The 24,223-nt window shown below is 47.0% G+C and overlaps 1 protein-coding gene across 10 annotated transcripts; it reads right to left on the reverse strand.

Annotated features, from left to right (window-relative positions):
* Positions 1-4: 4 nt before the first annotated feature.
* On the reverse strand, positions 5-23,940 carry abl1 (c-abl oncogene 1, non-receptor tyrosine kinase). Of its 10 annotated transcripts, none has more exons than XM_078087790.1 (13): positions 23,344-23,915; positions 23,228-23,266; positions 22,269-22,645; positions 8,217-8,381; positions 7,164-7,459; positions 5,305-5,595; positions 5,049-5,133; positions 4,767-4,944; positions 4,115-4,299; positions 3,790-3,942; positions 3,619-3,708; positions 3,362-3,490; positions 5-3,239 (listed from the first exon to the last, which is right to left on the reverse strand). In XM_078087790.1, exons 3-13 carry the CDS (start codon positions 22,393-22,395, stop codon positions 1,567-1,569), a joined length of 3,372 nt encoding a protein of 1,123 aa, XP_077943916.1. In that variant the 5' UTR covers positions 22,396-22,645; positions 23,228-23,266; positions 23,344-23,915; the 3' UTR covers positions 5-1,566. The 10 variants fall into 10 exon arrangements, with proteins under 10 accessions (XP_077943916.1, XP_077943917.1, XP_040053046.2 ...); XM_078087791.1 differs by having other exon boundaries at positions 5,305-5,577; positions 23,344-23,903; XM_040197112.2 differs by lacking the exon at positions 23,228-23,266 and having other exon boundaries at positions 5,305-5,577; positions 23,344-23,933.
* Between the last annotated feature and the right edge of the window lie 283 nt (positions 23,941-24,223).

A 24,223-nucleotide genomic window follows, 5' to 3' on the forward strand; every position in this document is an offset into this window, starting at 1 on the left:
AGTCTTTCAAGTAGCATAACTGCTTGTTATTTTATTGCACCATGGCTAGAGAGAAACATATTTACAAAGGAAAGCAAAGTTTGTCTACACAAATTGGTGACGAGGCTTTGACATTAAAGATGAGTAGTGGTATGGTGATAAGGAGCAGAATATAAAACAAAGCCAACACTGACAGTACCATGTGGAAGTCTGGACAGGCATCGCAGTCAGATCGGGCACATGGGGGGGGGGGGGGGGGGCGGCGAATACTGAGTGTCCCACAGTCACTGACGAGCATTCAGGAACGTTACAGTGGAATCGGAGAGGCTTCTACTCGATTATGGTCAAGCAAGTGAAGGCTCCATAAACATTTCAGTCCAGTGTTTCCCCCAGGATACATATTGTTTTCTGCTGGGGTGGGAAAAGGCCTCTGAAACAGCATTTAAGCCCTCCGTCGACACCTCTTCTCGGGCAGAGAGTCCTTTCAATGGCCAGAAGAAAAACGCCGTCTGTGACCTCCTCCCCTTCACAGGTCAGACGGCGTGCTGCTGCAAGGCCGAGCCGCTACTGATGGCTTTTGGTGACTGGCAAAGTTGGATCAGTTGAATAAAAATAAGACAAAAAAAAGGTCCAGTCCAAAGACGACAAAACAGTCGGATCCGCTGAGTAGCAGATCGCGCACCATGGTCCCTCTCCAGTACAAAAAGGTTTTTGGTATGACAAATCACACATCCGATAAACGAATCAACGCAGCGATCCGTAACCACGACACTTGTAAAGTGGTGCATCTTGAACAGTGGCGTTTTAAGGCACTATTTGTTACCAAAGAGAATAAGGCCAACAGCTCATTCCGCCGCATTCGTTTGCTCCCGCAGTTCCTTTATGGCACAAGAAGCGGTCGACTCATACAGGACAATCTTTGTTATCACTCATCACACAACCGATCACTGATGAAACGGCACTAAGCGATGCAAAATGACGGGACGTGTTGCACAGAGGCTCCATTCCAGAAGCTCCCCAAATTCTTACAGGTGACTATGGAAACTACGACATCAGTTGTTTAAGTCTTAAAAAGGCATCATTAGAACAGGTTGAGGTTAAGTGTTTTGTTTTTGCTCATTGTCACTAGCGTCGATAAAAACAAAAAACAGAACCACCAACAGTGGTGGAAACAAATATCACAGGCCTCTTTTCTGCCAGCGCCATCGATAAAACACGAAACACAACTAGAATACACAAGACATGATCATTTCAAAAATGATTGCTGAAAAGTCACGTTGATAAAAGAACGCCTCTCACAAAAAGGCCAAAGGAATGTTCTTTCATGGTGAAGGCTTTTTCAATATCACAAACTCCGTCTGACGTCGTCGACGGAGGGGTTCAAGTCATAGTGACACGCGGCCTGAAAGGCTTTCAGAGTGAAAACCTACACGCTGCTGCTGCTGCTCTCACCTCACACCTCCGGCACGAGCTCGCCGGCTGCAGCAGTTCATGCTCGCAGACAGAAGGGAAGTCTTAGATACAGTTCATGTCAGTTTTACATCTTGGCAGTTGGAGTTTTTTTTTTGTTGTTTTGTTGTTGCTGCGCTACCTCTGAACAATGTCACCGATCTCTTTGACGGAGGACAGCAGCTTGCTGAAGTCCTGCTGGCCGCTGGCGCCCCCCGTGGTGGCGGGGCAGATCTGCAGCTCGCGCAGGCTGTTCTCCAGCTTGGTGATGGCCTCGCGAAAGGCAAACTTGTTCCTCATATGCTGTATGGAGTCCACGTAGCTCCAGCAGTACTTGGACAGGTTCTTGCCGGCCTCCAGCACGGCGCTGTGGCTCCCCGTCTGCTCAGAGTTGCGGCAAATGGCGGCGCGCAGCAGCTCGGCGCCCTCCAGCACCATGTTGCACGTCACGGCCGAGTTGGGGGTGCGCTCGGAGGCCTGGCGCGGGGCCGTCTTGCGGAGGGAGCGCCGGGTGTTCACCAAGGGGATGAAAGCGGTGGTCGAGCTCAGGTCGCTGGGGGAGGAGAGGGAAGCGGAGAACCCGCCCGGGCTGGAGAGGGAGGTGGTCACAGAGGTGGGGGTCTTTGACGGCTGAGGTTTGGCGGTGGAACCCGGGGGCAGCTTCTTGGGGCCCTCGCTGAGGGGTGAGCGGGCGTGGTCGCTGCCAGTGGTTGTGCTGTGGTGGAGCTCCGACAGAGAGGGGAGGCCCTTAGCTTTGCTCTCGGAGGTGGAGGATGCGGGAGAGGGGAGATCTTGAGTGGGGCTGCGGGACATCTTGCCCGTTTTGGCATTGGTGGGTGGTGGAGGCGGGGCCGGCTTGGGTTTCTGTAACTTTCCCCTCTCCCTAACCGACGAAGGGTCCCCGGGGTGCCGGTGTCGGCGGGCCTTGCACTCTTCCCCAGCGGCCCCTAAGGCAGGGAACACATTGGGCTTGAGAAGCTCGGCGTGGAGAGCGCTGGTCCTGGAGTTCTCCAGGCCCGGCAGCCCCGGCCTCCTGACCACTTTGGGCGTCAACGCCTGGGGACTCGAACCCGAACCTGGCTCGGCGTCCCTGCCCGGGAAGGCCGAGGAACCGTCCGATAAGGTGTTCAGGCGCGGCGGGGGAGTCAGGGTGCCCTTTCGAGGGGCGGCCTCCCCTTTTTGCTCACTGGTTCTCTTGCGGGGCAGAGCGGGCTTGCCCCCGAGGGTGCCCGAGTCAAAGTGGCGCTGGCCGAGGTCTCGCGGCAGCGTGACAGACTTCCACTCGGTGCCGTCTCGGCCACTCGGCATGCTGGAGGACCAGAGGAAGCGCTTCGAGTTGGACATGGACTCCTCCTCACTCGGCGGCGTGGTCGCCACTTTCCCGCCGGGGCCGGGCACGGCGGGAGCCCCCTTCTTCCGGGGGAACAGAGGTCCCGGGTAGGTGGGAGCCCCGTTGGTGATGCCCCCCGCCCCGTTGTTGTTGCTCAGGAACTTTGCCGAGTCGAGGCCCTGTGTGATGTCATTGATGGCCAGAGACGCGCCGTTGTTGAAGCCGTCGCCGTCCCGGAGATCTGGAGTCGTGCCCCGCCTGTCGGGGTGGATGTCCATCTCTCTGAAGGAAGAGCTGCGTTTGGGCGGAGTTGGAGCATTCTTTTTCTTTTTCTTTATAAGACTGAGAAAGCCACTGCCTCGAGTCTTGTCCTTGTCTTTGGGTATCAAGCGGTCGTCCTCATTCAGGTTACTGTCCAGGCTGGGACGCTCCTTCCTGGGGAGCATGGGTGACGGCACAGCCACGTCCGGCTCCAGTGGGTCTGGGGAAGTGCCCAGATGGAAGGAGGAAATCATCAGTGATGAAGAAGAATACAATAGTTTTAGATAAATACTGCGTACTGCTACAAGGGCAGGAGGTGCAGTGGGTGTGATCGCGTTTCACCTGGACTGTCTCCATCCCGGTTCTCCATGTTTTTGCGGAGAGTTCTTGTTTTGGTGGGCAGCTCTGGAGCCTTCTGGGTGGGACCTAACGTTGCCTTCTTCCCCTTTTTGCCGAGTTCCTTTTCCACCTCTGACAGAAAACATATGAGTTGAGATTTCACATCCTGATAACTAAGAAAACAGAACCAGTGTGCATTTGTATTTGAATGAATATGATTAATATGAGTAAAGGGTGCTTTGGATATCAGCAGAACTGACCATCCGAGATGCTCGACTCCTGGAACATGGTCTCGAAGGCTTGGTGTGTCTCAGCAAAAGACGGACGTTCTGAGGGGTTCCACCTCCAGCCTGACAACGAGACGAACAAATCAGGATTTTCTAAATGCCGAGGAGCCCCCGTCTGAGGATTCGATCGGCGTTGCCACTCACAGTCCCTCATGAGCTCGTAGACCTTCTCGGGGCAGCCCTCTGGTCGGTCCATGCGGTAGTCTTTCTCCAGCAGCTCGTACACCTGGGACAGGTCGATGCCGGGGTAGGGAGACATGCCGTAGGTGGCGATCTCCCACAGCAGCACACCAAATGCTGGAGATGTAGGCACAAGACGGCTAGTTGAGCTATTCATACAAACAACCAACAACGGACACATGTCGAGAGCTAAATGACTGGAGTGTAAAATAGATTTTCACTGGTTGAACCTGCAGAGAGAAAGCTGTTCAAGCAGCATTTCAGCGTTCAGCTGCGAGATTACACCTACCCCAGACATCGGATTTAATGGAGAACTTGTTGTAGGCCAGACTCTCCGGAGCGGTCCACTTGATGGGGAACTTAGCCCCGGCGTGGGCCGTGTAGGTATCTCCAGTCATCAGCCGGCTCAGGCCAAAGTCCGCAACCTTCACCAGGTGGTTCTCCCCGACCAGACAGTTACGGGCAGCCAAGTCCCTGGAGGAGGAGGAGGATGGCCGATGAACAAGACGATGTGGTGGAATCACTTTATTAAACAGTGAAATACTCTCTCTTTGTTTTGGAGTGGAGGTCAGTATGCCTTGCTCCAACATTCACTGCAGGGTTGGACTTCTAGGGATTGTCTTGAGCGGATCAGAGTCACAAGCTGAGTCGGGTTTGAAAATGAAAATGCAGTATGGCAAATACAAAAGACATAACTCATCACATTGTTGTTGAGGGATCTTGTTAAACGGGACAGAAACAACGAGCTAACCAACAACACAGTCTTTAGAGAGCAGCTCAAGAATAAAGCTCGGACTAAGACCACACTGCCGACCGTCGGTACGCAGGCTGTCCAACTGTCAATTAAACCCAAATTCCATTCGCTCCGATTCTGTACCGTGCGATCTCGTTGATTTCCGAGTTAAACCTGGAAAAAGGAAACACAAGGTCCCTACGCCCACCTGTGTATAAAGTTTTTTTTCTCCAGGTACTCCATAGCAGAGGAGATCTGTGTGGCCATGTAGAGCAGCACCACTGCATTGACCTCCTCTCTGTTGCACTCCCTCAGGTAGTCTAGCAGGTTACCGTGGGTCATGAACTCTGTTATAATGTAGAACGGTGGTTCCCGTGTGCACACACCTGCAAAGCAAAACTCAAATCAATATTTACTGTATCCAAAAAGTCTTTTCAATCACAGGTTATACGATATAGATACAAGGCCTCTTTTGAAAGAGTTTACATACCCAAAAGTTGTACCAGGTTGGGATGTTTGATCTCTTTCATGACAGCTGCCTCCTTAAGAAACTCCTCCACCTCCATTGTATCCTCCTGGACAGCAAATGGCAAAACAAGTCAGCAAATGCAGAGGCTGGTTGCAGTTGCATCCAATCAACACAAGATGGCAGCATTGCTATTACTATTATTATTAACAGCTGACAAAGTGTTCATATTTGACAAAAAGTAAGGGTCAAATGTGTCCAATCTCAACCTGGCTTTTACCTTTAGCGTCTTGACAGCCACGGTGAGGTTGTACTTCTTCCAAACCCCCTCGTACACCTCCCCGTACTGGCCCCCTCCCAGCTTGTGCTTCATGGTGATGTCGGTGCGTTCCATCTCCCACTTATCGTAGTTGGGAGAGACTCCGTAGATGGTGGGCTTGTTGCGCTTCGGCGCCGGGTAGTGCAGCGTGGTGATGAGGCCGTCGGACACCGTGGAATGGTGGTGCACCAGCTCCGCCAGCGTGTTGAAGCGGCTCTCCGACGACACGTACAGCTGCAGGAGAAAGAGGTTCTACATTTGAGTAGATGCACACGAGAGGTCAGGTCAGTTTGGAGTATATTGACAGTGTTGACACTTAAAATCCAAACAAAATGTCTGCCACAGTTTGGGGTTTTGGATCAATACAAGCTAAATTGTGATTTTCAATCTGCTCCTATTCGTGTCAAAGAACTTTGAAAGCAATGAGAAGCAGCTGTTATGACTTTATGCACCCAAATGTGTTCATACCAAGAGTACTTGTGAAAAAAAAAAAATGCATTTAAATGGCGGTGCTTGTACAAAGATGTCACGTCTGGAAACAGTCAAGGATTTTAGAAAAAGGCACGAGACCAGAAATACCTGACAAAGGGTCAGTAATACGCCGTGAAATAATGGTCCAGCTTGTGAATAAACAACAAACATTTTCTTCCTGGAGAACGGTCTTAGCCCATTAAACACTCACACGGCATGACTCGGGAAGCTGGTGGAGGGATAGATATCGGTCACAGCTCAGTGGACACAGACCGTTCCATTGTCCAGGTCTTACATAACCTCCAAAAGGATTTGCCCTACAATCTGCACTGTGCATTTCTGTACACGTGAGAAGGCTCCTTGAGCGAGCTGAAGCCATGTGGAGGAAAATGGAAAAAAAAAAATCCAGCTAAAGAAGCCCATAGAAATCAGAAGCAGATTTAAGGGTGCAGTTGGCCGCTCGACTGGGAAAAATCAGTTTGGCGAACATGTGAACCGTAGTTATTTAGCGCAGTGTTGGTCACAGAGTCAGTGTGAAACCAAGCTGCTCAAGTGATTGGACAAGTCTACCATACCAGACTCTTGAGTTGTAGCTCAGTGGGAGCATGGAAAACAATATCAGACGGGGGACCGGGTGTCTGTGCGTGCATATGTGTGTGTGCGTGTGTGTGTGTGTGCGCTGCATGTCTTAGCGTGGGCGTCAGTGTCTGGCCGGCCTCGCGTCTGCCTGCCATGAGCAGCACAGTGGTGGTTAGAGGCATTCTTGTCATAGCTAGCGTTTCCGTGAGCTAGCTCACCTCTCCGCATCCGGGACGGGAGGGTGACACGGCCAGACTGGCTGCAGCTTCTTGTTCAACGTAGCAATTTGGGGGAACCCCACAGAAGTTCAGCCAGAGGTACAAATATGGCCTGAACCTTTCCGCCATGACCGTCAGGATGGGAATGGGGGGGGGTGGAGGGAGGGAGGGTCCTGCACTGTATTTAAGGAGATCTCACCATGACCGTGAGCACCAGATACGCGCACATCGCTCGCCTTTATGAGATGCTGCTTCTCATGTCCCAAAATGTGGAGCTGTCTGTTTGATAACTGCGCACACAAGTAATGACGGATTTGTTACTTTTCATCTTAAGCTGCTATAGAACAACGTAGTTCTAACTTCTGCTCTGAGTAATAAACCACAACAAAATATCAACCTTTAAAGTAGTAAGCATGTGTTGGCTTACTAATATAAAACGTCAACAATTTCAGGCACTCCTGTATGGTAATTACAGCTTTATTACTGCTCAGACAGAAGTTAATCTTGTGTGTGTGTGTGTGTGTGTGTGTGTGTGTGTGTGTTGATGCCTACCTTGCCGTCGGACGCGGTGTTAATCCTGTAATGGTAGACTCGCCCCTCGTAGCGCAGAGAAATGGACCTCTGGCCGGGGCTGCTCTCGCTCTCCCGCACCAGAAAGCTCCCGTTGATGCCCGAGCTGAGCAGGTACTCGGCAGCGTTGCGGGACACGGGCCCATGGTACCAGCTGTGCTTCTCCAAGCTGTTGACGGGGGTGATGTAGTTGGACGGCACCCAACCCTGGCCGTTCTTGGTCTGTGCCTCGCACCACTCGCCGTTGTGGTTGTAGCCCAGCACACGTAGCTTCTCTCCTGGTCAACAGATGGGATTAGATTTGGGTTTTATTGTCGAGGAAGTTGTTGGCTCGTACTTTAACGGTTGCAACTCATTCCTTTGATCTCAGGGAAAGAATTCCCTTCGGTGGGCTTGTTGTTCTTTGCATTGAGAACCGGCCACGAATGAATGCACACAGCACTGTAGGCAAGTTCTGCATGTTTAAGGTCAGACATGCAGGAATTCACTGTATCCTTTAAATTTGACGTTGACGGGAAGAAAAGCACTTCAGTTTAGACGCTGTAGAACATTTGCTCAGATTAGTTATTAATTTATCAGGCAAATATTCACCAAAAGTCAAAAGAACCATTTTAAAGCAACGGCTCATATTAGAATGAAGTGGAACAAGCATTGTTGAATATGACATTTTTCTAGTTTATTCCGGCGCATTTGTTCTCTCCTTCCTTCCTCTCTTTGTCCGTCGCAATTCATCCGTGGTATTGTTTTATTGTCGGTTGAGAAGAAGAAAAAAGAAAACATGTGTGGGACCATCGTCAGGAAGTGAGAGTCAGACAGGGATGAAGACTGAGAGGGAAGGAGACAGGAAGTCAATAAGTGGATCCACAGAAAGATACGTAACCTTGAGACTTACTTTCATCCTTTTTTGATCTCATTTCTCTACATCTACCAAAAGTGACAGTTGTCAAAACATGTAAAACTACTACTACTACTACAACTACACCAGTGGCATATGTGCGAACGTCGGAATCTTATCACAAACGTCCGTAAACTGACCTTTAGTAATGCTGAGTGTGTTGTCGCCACTGGCCACGAAGTCATAGAGTGCGACGAACAGGTTGGGGTCATTCTCGCTGGGTCCAGCCAACAGGTTCTCCTTGGAGTTCCAGCGGGCCGCTTCGGTCAGACCCGGACTCTCAAAGTCGGGTCTCTGGAGAGCTTCTGGAAAATAACAAAAAAAAAGAAGAGCACAGTTAGCTAAAAATGTGAGGGGACAAGATACAAGTACAGTAAAAGATAAGAACACATGAATATTTATAGACATTAATATATGCTCAGTGTTGAAAAGGCAAAAATAAAGTGAAATCTTCATCTGAAGACGTTTGGTGCGTTTGGTATGCAGAAACACCGTGAGGGGGTTTTACCGGTCACATGATCAAATAGTCACGTGACCGACTGTTCACGCCGTCTTTAACTTTTCTTTCCTTGGACTTAACAGGGCTGCGTTCAAAGGCTCATAGCTCTGTTAAATCACACACATCTTGAATTATAGCAATTTTGGAGCAGAAAAGCCAAAATGTGGAAAACGGAGAGAAAGAAACCTGGAGAGAATGGAAGAAATTGGGTTTATGAGGGAGAGGGAAAATAGAAGAGCGATGTGAGAAGAGATTTTTACAACCGCTGTTGGGCTAAACGTGCGCTTTATTGTGTGGCTTTTCTCAGCTGTTGTCACACATGTTTTGGAGGCATCTTGGATTTCCTCCCCCCAGCTCACAACACCCACATCCTTCCAACAGAGACAACGGGTTACAGCTGCACACGGTTTTCACCTTCCAGGGAGAATTTGCGGAAGACACGAGAAGGAGGACCGCATAAAAGAAATAGCCATAGCACATCGCACACGTCATGAGGAAAACTAAACCAAACTAACCAAAGCCGTAAAAAGTGATGAAATTCATTGAAACAGAACTTTAGTTTCCAATTCGCCAAAATCACAGTATGACCGGAAAATCTGATCCGACCGATTATGTCACAGACGCGTCAATTTTAGGGCTGTTTTTCCTGAAAATGGAATAGTTTTTCATCATATGTTGGCAAGCACTGGAGAAAACCTGAGTACCACAGTTGCTAAATGTATCATATTATGACTTGCACTCTACTTTTATAGCATAAGCGGATGTTAGTTGAGAAAACAAAAAAAGACCAGGCAAAAAATAAAATAAAAAAATGTTTCGGGGAAGTTTGATATGTGCTGCATCTTCTGCTCTTGATGCTTGTGGGTGATTCATTTCACGCCGTGCACTTTATGGTACCTAAGACCTGTCGAGTCCACGATACAGAAAACAACACACGCTTTTACTACCATGATCTACACGTTGTTCAAAGTGAACGTTGAAAGTCTCCAAATAACACCAGTCAAACTCGACCGAGGAGCGACCCATTTGAAAGAAACTAAATTTGCCACAAGAGATCTGATTGCACTGCACAGAATTATTAAATAAAATGGAAACTCCAACTCATTGAGAATTGCTTCACTGTTATCTCGGTCGAGCCAAGTCTGAAAAACAAAAATCACAAAAACAGATTGTGATGAAACGATTTGAAATCCATTTCCTGCCAAATACCTGACGCTTAATAAAGATAAAGTCAGTGTGTGAAAACTTTTGCCAATTGTTTGCGACAGACGGAATTGATATTGAATTATGAGAGTGATTTTAGTACACGGAGTCCAGAAGATGAGTGTGTTGATGCGATCCGTTCCAACCCTGCTGAAGGAGCAAGAAGCAAATGTGAAAACAATTTGCAACATGGAAGACTAACTAGTATTAACTGTACTGAAGCAATCAGAACAGCAGTGTCCCAAAACCCAGACACCACATTGCTTACAACTTCCAGGTAGCTGTGTGTTTGGAGGTTAAATAAAAAGTTTCAACACCGCTGATCTGCAAAGTTCGACCCGCCAGCCTGAGCACAATTTGGCCAATCAAAAGCAAATTAGATGCTAGTTTTACGCCACAGAACTGCCAGTTTGTGTGTGAGAAGCCGCAAATTTGATTTATTCCGGATCAAACCGCCAAGCTGAGACTCCCATATTGAGGAGAGTTCTGATGCTGTTGCATTTGGAGCCCAAATCACGGGTATTTCCCTAAGTGGGCACAGATACACGTAAAAAGACTGTAGATTAAATAGTTGCTAAAAGCAACAGGCTCTTATGGACAAAAATGACTTTTCTCCTGCATAATGTGCCACTTATCATAAAATAGTGGATTGACGGCTGTGAATCGAGTCATGAAATGTTCATCATTCCAGTAACGAAAATCTGATTTCTTTATGTGGAAATGAGCCGATGATTTCCATTTCAGTTCATCCCTTAGTTACACAAACAAGCGGGCAGGTTCCCAAACAATATTGTAGACAAAATAGTACCAACAGAACTATTTGAGTGAAAAACCCAGATGCAAGTTTAAGCTGAGGTCAGAGATCCTGCAAGATAGAAAGGGGGGGGGAGGAGCTCCGCCATGCAAGATGCCGACCCGCGAGCCAAAAGGACATACCATATGTCCAGGATTTGGCCGGGTCATAAAGTGTGTGGGCAGCGGATTTGAGCAGGCCATGCCACACGTGTCCACTTTACAGGCCACAAATACCACAGCTCTTTGTGAGAGGGCAACAGCACACCGACACACGGGCCGCGACAACACAAGCTCCAGAGAGAAAAAACAAGACGTCTGAAGGGGGAAACAACAAAGATGAAGAACTGAGTTCTTTTTCTATGGATCCAGAGGTAAAAAGAAAAAACATGTCTGGTTCCACTTGGTCCCGTCAACCAATACAGTCTTGCTAGTTATGATAAGTCATTTTTAATGAGCTCTATAATACTACCAGGTGGTATCGGTTTTGGTCCTATACAAGATGTCATACAATATTCATATTGCATTTCTCTGCTGTTACACTAATAAACTAATGATAATAATCAAAGGGCTCAGGGAATAATGAAGCCGATCAGCTCAGAATGTTTCATTTTGGGTGGAATATGTTGTTAGCGTGACATTGGCTGTGCCTCGTACCATATGGTCTGGAAATGAGACTCCTCATCACTGTCATCCACTTCAGTGGGGAGCGTACCAGGACTGTTAACTCTATTAAATCATCGGGTTGCACAATATTTGGCCCGCATGAGACTTGGCAGAGTCATCCACTGCCAATCAATTATTATGTTGATCGTGTACGGACTCAACGTGCGCTGGATTTCTTTTAAATTGCCTTGTGCAAGCTTCATACATCACAGGCAAATCAATTACCCACTTTAACCGTGACCAGTAGCGTGTAATTAGAAGTGATTGAAGAGAGGTAATCGCCAGTCTGCGGACTACAAAGACTGGGTGAACTACATGGATCCACGTGATCCGAAGCTCTCCGCACAGGCGCGACAAGCAACCGAACTGAAAAGGAGCGGAGCCGGAGATCCGAGCCCCTCTGCTCATAAACAAGAGTTAAGTGGGACACGAGCAGGAGTCGGGTTTCCTCGTATTCTCTTCTCAAGCCGCTTTTTCCACTTCTTTCCCTCTTCAGCTCGCCAGTGTGTCTGGCTTCCCTCACCCTCCCCTGTGCTCACTTCTCTCTGCTGCTGCCCCCCCCCACTCACTCCACTCTTGTGTTTCCACACAACTCTGTTACTTCGTCTTTTTTATCGTCTCCACTGTGTCTGACGCCCCTTTGCTTTGTTCTTTTGTTTTTTGACATCTATTACATTTTGTTTACGATGCTCTAAAGTAAAACCTTAAAAAAAAAATCACAGCCCGAGCTTAAAGACGGAACAGCCGTCACAAAGTATTCTTACCTTCCAAGTAACAGCTGGAGGAGGACGAGAGGCCTTTCTTAGATTTACACCCCACCAATTTCAGGCAAATCTCCAACATTTTCATTTGCTTTCTGTCCCGTCCCGCTTGAAAATGTGGTTGCTTGGTTCAAATCAGACGTGCCTCGAGTGTTTCCCCTCTACATGTGTCCAACGGGAGAACGGTTCAAACACAAGACAAAAGTGGACAAAAGGAGGAACGGCACGAAGCCAAAATAGGGTTGGAACTGAACTGGTTCTGTTCCCCTCAGTCCTTTCAGCTGCTGTAAATCCACTTCTCCTTTTTCGAAACAGAAAAAAAAAAGCAGAGTCCGCCGCCTCGCGAAGACTTTCAACTCTCTCTTCCGAGCGTCTCCATGTTTTTTGGTATTTTCTTTGCTGCTCCCCCCCTCCCACCCACCCCACTCCTTTCTCTCTCGGGTTTCGAGCTGGCTCCACTTCTGCGAGGCAACAGCAGCAACCCACGAAAAAAAAGCTCCCCGGGGGTCCGCTCCAGAGGCCCGTTTAGAGCCGCGGATGGGTCAGTCGAGTGGGCAGCAGGGCGGTCTGAACGGGGGCCATTCCTCGCTCCGGTCCTGTGTGAGTGCGAGTGTGGATGTGAGGCGCAGGGACTACTCGTGCTGCAGCTGCCAACAAAGGGCCTCTTTCAGGCTCAGCCTGCTGCACTCAATGACATCAGCTGAGCCCTCCCACCTTCAGCGGCAAACACACAATGAGAGGGGAGAGAGCGCTTCCACGCACACGCACGCACAACGCACGCACACGGCAAGGAGAGCGCAAAACACCAGCAAAGGTTCCCGCCCACCGACGGGAGACGAAAAGCTGCATGGAAGAGCAAAACTTTGAGGGAAGTTTGGATATTAAACGTCTCTTCCTTCCTTCTGCTGGGAGTCACGGGACGATTACAAGAACTCCTCCTCCCGCATTTGAACCCCCACCTCCCCCCCTCTCACTGTCTTTCTGCTGCTCTCTTTCTTTCTTTCTTTTTCACCCCCCCCCCACCCTCTCTCCTTTCTGAAATGTTTACAGGTTGAGGAATCATTTCAAGAAAAGGGGGCAGTGAAGACAAAGCTAAAGCTCTCAGAGGGGAGAGAAGTGCGACCTTCAGGCCTCTTTAGCGCGGCTCATTTCTAAATGGGAACAGAGTTAGCAACATAGCTGAAGTCATCACATTGAGAACATTTATCTTCTGGTCTTTGGGGAGATATGTCTGACCATGTGACTGGTTTCCCCATATCTGGATGGAATCGTTGGCAAAAGCGAAGCGGTCTTGCAACACAACTTTCAGAAAACAACGTCCCATTTCTGCATTTCTGCCTAAAAAAGGTTGAAAAGACATTCTTAGCAAATATCAATGTTTTGAATGTTTTTGTGGCTCCTGCACACTTCTCGAAATGCTGGATGTTTGTTCCTTGTCAACTGTGCAGATGTCTTCGCTCCGTCGATGTGCACCTATTGTTCTCTGATACGTGCACTTCACATTGAGGCCCTTTTTCCCTCACTCCAGCTGGCCACAGGATCCCTCCTGCTCACGGTTTACATTCTTCTCCCACCCTTTATTACAGGACAACACACTGACTAAAGACAGAGGTCGAGGACCGTCTTTAACGTCCCAATGAGGTGCCAAAATATAATGTTTGTGAAACACACGCCGTTAGGGTCAGACTTATGAACAGTTAACAATTTATATCATCATCCATTTTTTAGGGCAGGATAGTTTGTGCTAAAAAGACAAGGATTGCTTTCACAAAAAACACAAGAGCAGCTTTAATCTACTGACCACGTATGGCAAATATTTGTTTTGTTTAAATGACAGACATCATTACGGAAATAAAAGGCCCCGGCGAGAGAGTGTGTACACAATGATGGGAAGCCGGTTCGATGATGACACACTAGCAGATAGCAAAGCGCAAAGCCAGTAAACCGATGACCGGAGACTTGAATTTCCAATGATGGGGCGAAAGAGCGGAATAAAACTACACAGCGGTGCAATCATAAAAAACCTAAAAGGAAAGCAGTGACATCGGAGAGGTCTGAAGACACTCTGGGTCAACCAGCAGGTCTACTTTGCACATAGAGAGGGAAAGGAAACCATAAACAGATGTCTCTAAAGACGAAACGGATTCACGTGCGAAATCTAAGACAAGGAAAAATATTATTGACAGAAAATAATTTAAAATAAGATACTGTCGTGTCTATTCGAATCGCAGACAATTCCCACAAGATGCGGCCGATTACTGCCCACATGTATGAGCGAGCTTGCCAATAATGCATCAAGAGCTCATATACGGTGTATTATTCTGCTGGTTTTATAGGAAACCTCTGCATGTTGGAAAAGCGCTTCAATCGCAGGACGACCTACAATTCAGAAAAGGTGCCTGGAAGTTGAAAAGCATTTCCTGCTCGATATTTACAAGCAGTTCATTAATAACTGTGGGGAATCCAAACCACTCCAAAAACAAAAGGCATTAAAGACGGTACCAGTGATTCAAGTGATTGTGTGCTTGCCTTGTCCGGGTAGTGATGCTCGTCAGCCTCTACGGTTTGTTCCTAAATAGGTCTGGACTCTCGGCCGCTTTGCTCGGTGGCGACGGCACGCACCCCGAGCGTCCAGTCACATGACACCGGGGCCCTGCATCAACGCCGGTACAGCAGACGTTTGCTTCCTCTCGTGCACCAGCCCCCAAAACGCCAATTAAGAAGAAATGCAGGCTTCCTCAAACTCTGAGTAAGGCCCATTAACTCACCGCAGTCACAGAGTGTTGGGGAGACGAGAGGATGAAGAGAAAAGGAGAGAGGCAATAAAAATGGAGGAGGAAAGAGGGGGGGGGGGGGGGGGGGGTTGCAGATGGAGAAACATGAAGCACGTTGTTTGGAGGTGAGCTCATAGAAGAATCGCACGCTTGCGTTTTATAAGTATGTTAGCAGTTAGCTAACGTACATCCACTCGTGGAGTGGCCCGTTTGGACCTTTCCCACTCATCTACACCTCTCCTGCTTTTCTGATTACGTTCCTTAAATCATTGAGCGGAGAATAGCTTGTGGGCTTATCTATGTTTACTTTTCAAAAAGGGATAATGCACACTATTAAAGTCTGACTATGAATTAGATTACTTTTACACTTTCCTTTAAATCAGAAATCAATGAGCAAGAATGAACCTCCATTATTCATACCATCGTGTGATTAACTGCTACCGACAACTGCTGTTAATAGTTTGACATATGCCAGGGAAAAAAAAACCCAAAATGAATACTTGGTAAGAAGATACTCTCTGTAAATGTAACAATATTAGAACGATATATCTTGACTTCTGTGCTACAGACGCCGTGCACGAGGCTTTGAAAACACCATCCCGCTGTCTAACCACGCTAGAAATGTGAGCCAGTCAACACTTTGCACGAGGCCTGTATATCCAGGTCCTGGAAGAGGAGTTATGACCCATTTAAACCGAGCTAGCTTAATTACAGAGGAGGAGAAGGGTGGGAGACAAACCCACCACGGCTCTTAATAGTCATTCTGGACTGCATATGGTTCATCATTCCACTGCATTGCCTAAACCGGCAACAGCCAAGTGCACTTAAATATCAGACACAGAAGAAGCAGGTATGTATGTGGTATTAGGATGAGCGTGCGAGCGCCTGTGTGTGTGTGTGTGTGCGTGCGCGCGCATGTGGCTGTTTACTCAGGGACCACTGGAGAATGCAGCCAGAGTGTCTGAGGCCTGCAGACCAGCACATGAGGTTAAGGGGTTTAGAGTTCCACATAATTCTCCACTTAGTATTGTCCACAGGGAGAGCGAACACTTCAGAGCTAAACAGTGGCTCGTCCGCTCCAAGGCCCGAGGCGGTAACGACTTACCGACGGGGACAACGGTGAAACGGAAGATTAGATAAGAAAAAAAAGAGCGTTTTCTGTTAGACGCAGTGTTTCACATGGCAACAGTGAGGCTCACCCAGGTTATTAACCAAGACGCTTTATGATGAACGGCCATGCTCTTGTGCATCTCCACACACACACACACACACACACCCCCGTGCGACCTATTGGAGTGTGACCTTCCGTAACCACTTTTGCCATGATGTCAGAAACAAAACTAGGGCAACACAAACCATGTGACTAAGCAGAACCGTTGCCCATTCCTTCACGTGACAGACTCCGGTAGGCCCAGACGAAACTATGCAGAGCCCGAAACTATGCAAACCTACAGAGAAAACAATAAATGGAAGGCTGCAAGAACTTGGGTTACATATTTCATACTTTCAGCAAACAGAGAGCCAGGTCAAACGCACACAACTATTTGTCACTTGTTGAGTGGGGAGAGGGTAATCATTACATTAAAGGTCATTTAGCTTTTATCCAAAGCGACTTACATTACATTTTTGCCCGGGGAGCAATTAGGGGTTATGTGTCTTGCTCAGGGACACTTTGACTTGGGACATGGGGCAGCCGGGACTCGAACTACCAACTTTGCGGTTCACAATGACCCCATCTGTGTTGTAAAAGGAAATTAAGAAGGCAAAAGAGAGCCCAAACGAATGCGTGTGCGCAGAGATGAGGGTGCTAATCCAGTCGTTTTCAGAATTTACAAGAAAAAAAAACGTGTGACCTAGAGGGCTGGAATAAAAGCACAAGTTTTTATAGTCCATTGTTTTACGAGAGTGCAGACCAGGGGAGCCCAACTCTTTCAGGAGGGGGAGAGAAAGCAGAGAAGAAAAAAGTGTGTGTGTGTGTGTGTGTGTGTGTGTACGAGGTTTGCAGTTCTCCAGTAACAGAAAGAGAAAGCCAGTACTAAAGCCTCTACAGATACTCTGGGTCTAACGTTATCCGTTCAGCAGCAGAAACCCTTTATTTTACAGATTACAAACCTTCAAATGTATTTAGAGAGGTTATCTAGATGATGCGGGGAAAGACCCCATTTGTCTGCGTGCCCACCGGGGGGTACAAACAGAAACCCGGGGTATAGAAGAGCGGCCCGGCGGGCGACCATGCTCTTGGGCTGCAGCAGCGGCAGAGCTGCTCCAGTTCTTCTTTGTGTCTAAGTGGATCCAGATGCAGTGAGCCGAGCAGGCCTCCTCTCTGCAAAGAGGAGCTCAACACGAGGCGGCATGCCGGTACTGTACGGACAGACAGACACATGATGCAACCGGACGGCCTTTTCTCCATCCCCACTCAATGCAATCTTCTTTTTTTACAATACATAGAACTTTTGAAAAAACAAAAAACCTCAGGAAGAAGACAAAGCCTTCGTGTGTCAAATTCATGAACTTGAATCCTGTCCTCTGCACGGGGGACGGGGGGGGGCTCTGACCTAGAGGGCCCGTACACGGCTGACATTTTTACAAAAAGACAGAGCTGGCAAACTAGGGAGCAGGTTGTCTGCAGGGAAAACAACAGCTGTGCCTGGAGCTGGGACTGCTCGGGCCTGGAGAGGGGATAGCGGGGGAGGATTTTCTCTGTGTGTGTGTGTGTGTGAGTGCTTGGAACCGGGTGGTGAAGAGCTGCCACTTTGCATTCCTAGCCCAACTTGGAGGTTCTCTGTGACCTGTGTGACCCTCGTATGTTGTGTGTGCGCAACGGACAGATAAGCAGCGATGAGGAGAAAATTTAAACTTATTAGTATATCAAAAAAATTATCCAAATATTTCCGCAGGTAATTATTATTTCAAATCTTACACAACCAGGTTGCTACAGAGGCTGAAGTGAAGCCAAATAAGAAGAACCATGGGGAGAGTGAATGACTCAAGAGTCCAAACCCTAACCGAACAATTGTTCTGTGCAAATTACTCTGCACCTCGTGGATTTGGAAGAAGCTGTGGCTTAAGCTTTTGTTTGCACAAATGTGATTGGCTTTCTTCCTTTGGGATTTTTGTTCCTATAAACTAAAAACTCTCCTGAAGGCTGATAAACGGTTGTCAATGATTGCTGCCTATTTTCTGGGATGTCTTGTATGCTTCAGTATTTTTGAGGGTCGCCATTGCTTCATTCAATTTATTCTTAATTTATTCTCGTTATCATCTACGAAAGGATTTTGCGATATGTAAAAAAACAAATTTAAAAAAAAAACCTCAAAAAAAGGATAGCAAGACAATTATAGAGACAATGTCGAAAGGGAGAAAAAGACAAAAGAAGGAATAGAAGAAAAAAATAAGGGAAAAAGGGGAGGGAGGGAATGGGATTGCACCAGTTATTTGAGGGAGGAATGCAAAAGAAGTCACATTCTTCACTCCACTGCTGTGGCTTGCCCTGCGTTCTGCAGTCTCTCCTTCCCTCAGTGTAAAAGTACGCATTATTACTCAACACACCTCTGGCGCAGCAGATCAAATACAAACAAGCTCCTCACGAGACAACGAAGGGAACCATTGGTCTGTTTGTGACGGGAAAAAAACATGTCATAGAGGAAAGAAAAGTGGTGGAAGTAAGGACGTTACAATGGCTGAGTTCCATGAAAAACTGAAATTAGCATTGCTAAAATATAATAATAATAATAATAACGGTGCCTCTGTGCATGCATGACTTTAATTAGACAGAAAAAATGCATTGATCTGGCTTTCTGTGCGAAATTGTTATCTATAAATACTCGTATGCACTTACTACTTAATCATTCAGACCATTTCAGATCTTGACGTGATAAAAATACCGTATTCTTGTCGTGCTTTGTCTGCCCGTTGGTCCACTTTGATTACAGGAGTGATAAACAAGGAACCTGTGAGGCATGAATTTACTTGATTTATAAAAACAGCTGTTTCGACAAGCAGTCAGCTAGGATGGCAATAAGGGGGACTCCTTCCCTTCCAGGTGGTCCAAACTTGATAAGAGGGGAAAAAAAACGTACTAATCGGCAAGGTGTCATCAGGCAAGGGACAAATGTGTCTCGGTCACACTCTCTCTCTCTCTCTCTCTCACACACACACACACACACACAAACACACACTTAGTGTTAATGTCTCAATGTGTTTTTTGCAAAAAACAAACAACAAAAAAACCCATCAAGGTGAAAAACTGATTAGATAAGAAAGAATTCCTCGCACTTTAGTCACACAGGGTCTGTGTTTGTGCGAGCATGTATATGCATGTGTGTCTGTGGCCATTTGTCTGGAGACGTGGCCAGCCACGGCTAAGGACAAGCCACCAGGGAGCGAGCAGCTGGCCTGAATGAGAATTACTATGAGGCGCCTGCTGCATGGGTATGTAGGTGGGTGTGAGTGTGTGTGTGTGCGTGCGTGTTCAGACTGAGCGTGCGTACACACACATGAAACACACAAAACCCTTCCTGCCGTCTTTTAGAATGCACGGGGAAAATGAGAGATTTGGTGTATAGACCGTATAGATTCCTTGAGTTCCAACTAAGAAGGAGCCTGACTGGTTAAAACTTAAATGGATTCACTTAGTGCACGACACACACACACACACACAAAATGACTAGGAAGGGACTGAATAGAAAATAAAACTTTTAAAGTACATTAAAACACAAAGGATGCACTAGTCCCAGTACTTGTTTATTGGCTGGGAATGATTACAGATTCAATACCTGGGTTTAATTGATGGGTCACTGTGTGGAAATGGCTGGGATCATTATTTTATGTGAAAGGCAATATCAAGCTTGAGTTCAAAACTTACTCAAAGTAATTGCTGCCACATTAAAGAGAGAACAGGAGACTACAGGTAATTCAGGCCGATTGTTCATGGGGAATAGTAGACTTGGTCCCAATAGACACACTGTAAAAAAGGCTTAATGTCATGATTAACAGCCACCACAAGGGGGCGAGTTTCCCTCAAACCGTCAAATGAACGGCAATAACTAAAACCTCCAAATCAAACAATATTATGATTCACTTTGCTTCGAACAAACTCCCCCCCCCCCCCCCCCCCCCAACCTCCCTCTCTCAGCCCATTTCTGGTCAGGGAAATGAATGCAATGCAATCATTGGCTGAATACTTTTACGCAGCAATTGAACTTCCTGGATACTAAAATGAAGGGAGGTGCATATTTGATGGAACACATTTCCATTCACTGTGTGTAATTACAATAGCACGCCCCAACTAAAGTAATGTTTATCCTGGTTGGTATCATAGTTACACAATCTTCTTGCATCATCATTCTATTAGTTTAAATTACTTTTAATATAGCAAAACCCATTGGTTTGGGCAAAGCTGCAGTATAAAGCGTAGATATAATTGATGGGCACAAGACTGTGAAGTGCATATCTATTTGTTTGTAGATATGGCCCAAAGTCATCAATTACCACATCTCAACACACATATCATCCATCCAGAATGTTATTTTGTATCTAAACGAGAAGATATCAGCACACTCTTCTGCTTCTCAAACGGGCCCGGCAACCCACCGCGTCTCGTAATCAAGTCCATGATTCAACTGGGGGAGATATCAAGTTATCGGAGCTACACATTGAAATAAAATACAATGTTTAAGTACCACCTGGCTCAGTCATTACAAACTGTGCCAGTTAGATCATATCTGGCTGCACAGTACTGAGATGCATAGAGCAGAGGACAGGTCTTTGCTTGCCCTGCGTCTCTCTCTCGCAAGGCAGCTGCATGCAGAGGTCTCAACACGCCTGCAGAGAAAGCAGCATGGCGATGGCTAGCCTAGCGTTGACTAGCTGGGGCTCATCAGCGGCAACGCAAGACAAACAGAAAAACGGATGTCGAATCACGTGCCGATATCGCCCTCTTCTTCCACGATGAGTCACATCCCGTAGCTTAACCTGCTCATCGCAGGCAGAAAGGAGGAAAAACCAGCATGTCACATGTCGCCGACCCGTTGCCAAATCTGATCCCTTTCCCGGCAACGGCTTTTCATTTGTTTTTCCCATCTTTCCTGTCCCGTCCGCCTCGGTGTTACGCAAGACTTCGGTGGAAAGTAGTCCTGCCAAGGCGTTCGCAGGCCTACGGACCCATTCGGTAAACTCAACATTCGGCGTGCATCTGGTTCAGGTGGTCATTTTAACACGCTCCGCTTGGCTCCATCTCCCAACTGATACATTCCTTTTCCTGAACTGGTGTCAATTTTTATTTGCAATGATGTTCAGCGATCACATGTTGTGTTCACCTCGCCAATACTTTTCATGGATGTCTTCGGCTAGAAAAGGTTATGATCCGCTCCCCGCTGAGTATTATTTAGAACAAAGCATCGTGTTCTTTTATTTTATTGAGAACAAGCCCCATGGCGTGTGGAGGCAATTCTTGGCCAAAGAATTAGGCATAAACCACCACGAAGGCACTTTCATAGGCCCAAACTAGTAAATAGCAAACCATCGACTACATCAACCAGAAGGGATGTAATCACCGGTTTCTTTGAGTTATGGTAGAAGCCACAAATGTCTGATTTCTGTCATGCGATTGTCATATGATGGGGGCTCCCCAATCACTGTGCCGTTTATTGTGCAGTTTATTAGCAAAATGGGACATAAAATTCACCTACACTGTTTGACCCTTGTTCTTTCTTCATAACGATATCGATCCCAGAGCATCACTCAAATCACTCAATGAACTCTCCGTGTAAAGCACCACCATCTGCTCTGTAGGCTATTTTAAAATGACGTTTTAAAGTTGACATTGACAAAGAATCCTCAGCAGCATTCTTGTAAGTGAAGTTTTCCTTATATCTAAGACTTCTGAAATCTAATTTACAGAGAAAAAAGGCAAACGTTATTCAAAAGGTCCATGGAACAAATCAACCAACCAACCAACTTCAGATGAGATAAACAGGTGTTACAGATGTATGGATTTGGCGTTTCATTTTTTGTTTCTCATACCAGAAAAGATATGAAGTGAGCAAATACACATGCACATAAGCTTGATTAAAGGCCGCCATGTCCTTTCTTGTAGTAAAAACAAAAAAAGGACATCACGCTCTGTATTGGTCGAGTATCAGACCATCAGCAAAACAACAAAGACCAGACAATAAGAAGTACGGGTTCATTATAAATACCGACTCTAGGTTCAGCTTTTGTCAAAGTGGATGGCAAAGAGTGGCTTTGTGAGCTACTTGTAGTAATATAAGCTCGGTAATGTTTGCTTAAGCAGTTTTCTGTTCAGGCAGCAAGCTACATACTCGAGGGTGTAAGCACGGTGATGTTTAGCCCTCTGCAAACAGACTAACGGAAGGGTCTAGGTATTTCATCCCTGATGGTGCACATGATGCGCAAAATGATAAAAATGTTATACCTGACATTTTAAATTAGAAAAAAAAATGCTGTTAATGACAAATTAGCTCTCCTTGTTCTTACCGTGCACAACGAAAACGTTACAGGGCTGGGTGCCATGGCGCGACGACTCTCTCCTTCCACCTCTGATGAAGGCCGGCAGACTAGGTCTCCTCTGGTCCCCGACAAACTTCCCCGGCTGCTGCCCCATAAGGGCACGGTGCCAGGCCGCAGCCGGGACTCTCCAAACTGGACTGAGTTGGTCACCTTGCAAAAGTTGGTCACCAAGCAGGGACGGGAGCGGGAGACGACAGGGAGCCCTGTTCCCGACTCGGTCCGTCCTCTCCTGGAGTTTGGGTCCCGCGGGTCAGCTGTGCAGATCCGTATCACTCCGGTATGTTTATCTTGCATTAATGGATCCTGAGGGCTTCAGGGGTCAAAGAAGGGCATTTCAAAGTAACCTATGGGGCGGGATAGAGAATCAATGATTTCATCAAGAGCAGCAATATTGTTTTCAAACGGAAAAACTGCAGTAAAACCCAAATGGAATAAATGACAGTGGCGTCGATGTATAATGCAAAGAGCACACTCAACGATGTAGTAACAATAAATGAAACATGTGCATCCTAGGGTTGAAATGCACCTTACAACTTGAGCAGGAAAACTTTCTTAGTGTGATTTAACTTGTTTCTAACTGTTCTGCAACTATTAAGTCAGTAACGTTCTTCAGCTGTGCTTTGCTCTGTATTAAAACACCCATTTCCCATTCCCCCCTGTTATAAGAGATGTTCGCCCACTGAAGTTGCCTCTTTCTAATGCCAATAAAGGTCTTTAAATGACAGATCGACACTTAAAAATCAATGGAATGCACACGTGACTATGAGAAAACTCAAGATGACAAACGTTATATAAATCACCGAGATCACACGAAATCACCACCGACCTGCAGAGCATCAACTGGCGTTATACTCATTTGAAAGAATAGCGTCTGTGTGCAACTTAATGTTACTTTTACAACAACAATGTCAAAAAAAACAACTTGCCTATCCTCCGCAACCAGCGCTCACGTGACAACGTCAGACCTGTAGCACACAGACCAAAAAACTCGCACAGTAAAGACACTCGGAGTTGGAGTTGAGACACACTAAAGGAAACTTACATTGAAACGTTTGTATTGAGGGTTGGATGGCGACCACGGGCTAATGTTGACGCTAGCCATGGAGGCTAACTGGCGCTAGCTGGTGGTGCTGGTACGCGGCGCAGGACCCTTGAAATGCACATCGAGCGCTCAACAGTTGGTCCTCGCTGGGTCGCTATGGACACGCGCGGATAAGTGGCCTCAAAACAAAAAGAAACAGGAAAAAAAAGTCTCAGAAACACATCTGCGGACGCCACATTTTGAGGAGAGTCCAGCGTGCGCTGTACGTTTTTCTAAACTTCCGCGTCCCTTCTTCCCAGTTTCTTCTCATGTGGTACCCGGACCGAAAGCTCTTCAGTCGAGGCGGCGGGGAGAGCTCGAGGGAGCTCAGCCGGCCAGAGGCCGACGACTCGTTGCGGAAGTCCTGCCCTGCGTTCACATTCGCCGAGCTCTTTGTTGCCTTCCCATCGGTTCGCGTACTTATTCATCGCTCTGACGGGAAATCCTGAGCAGTAAACTTTGTCCGGGGAGCAGTTGCGTCGCTGGTGCCGCCATACTTCCATACGCAAGGTGGTCTACACAAATATGTGGGTGGAGCGACGCGTGACGTCACGTGCGTGCGTGGGCTAGTACGGGGAAGCGGAACTAAAAGGTTCTATTATGCTAGTAGGTTGTATTAAAAATACATTGGTGGTTTTTTTTACAACTTTTCCTCAACCTAAGTCGCAGCACTTTTCAGTCGATCAAATTCAAGAGTTTTCAAAGATGTTTTCATGAGCTTAATTGTATTCACACACTGAAAAAAAACTCACTGGTGGACATCCTCTGTGATGATGGCACTGTAAAGTGTCCCCCAGAAATTTGCACACCAATACTGATAACAAAGCAATATAATTAAAAT

Source organism: Gasterosteus aculeatus, chromosome 14, assembly GCF_964276395.1.
Source record: "Gasterosteus aculeatus chromosome 14, fGasAcu3.hap1.1, whole genome shotgun sequence".
Taxonomy (NCBI): domain Eukaryota; kingdom Metazoa; phylum Chordata; class Actinopteri; order Perciformes; family Gasterosteidae; genus Gasterosteus; species Gasterosteus aculeatus.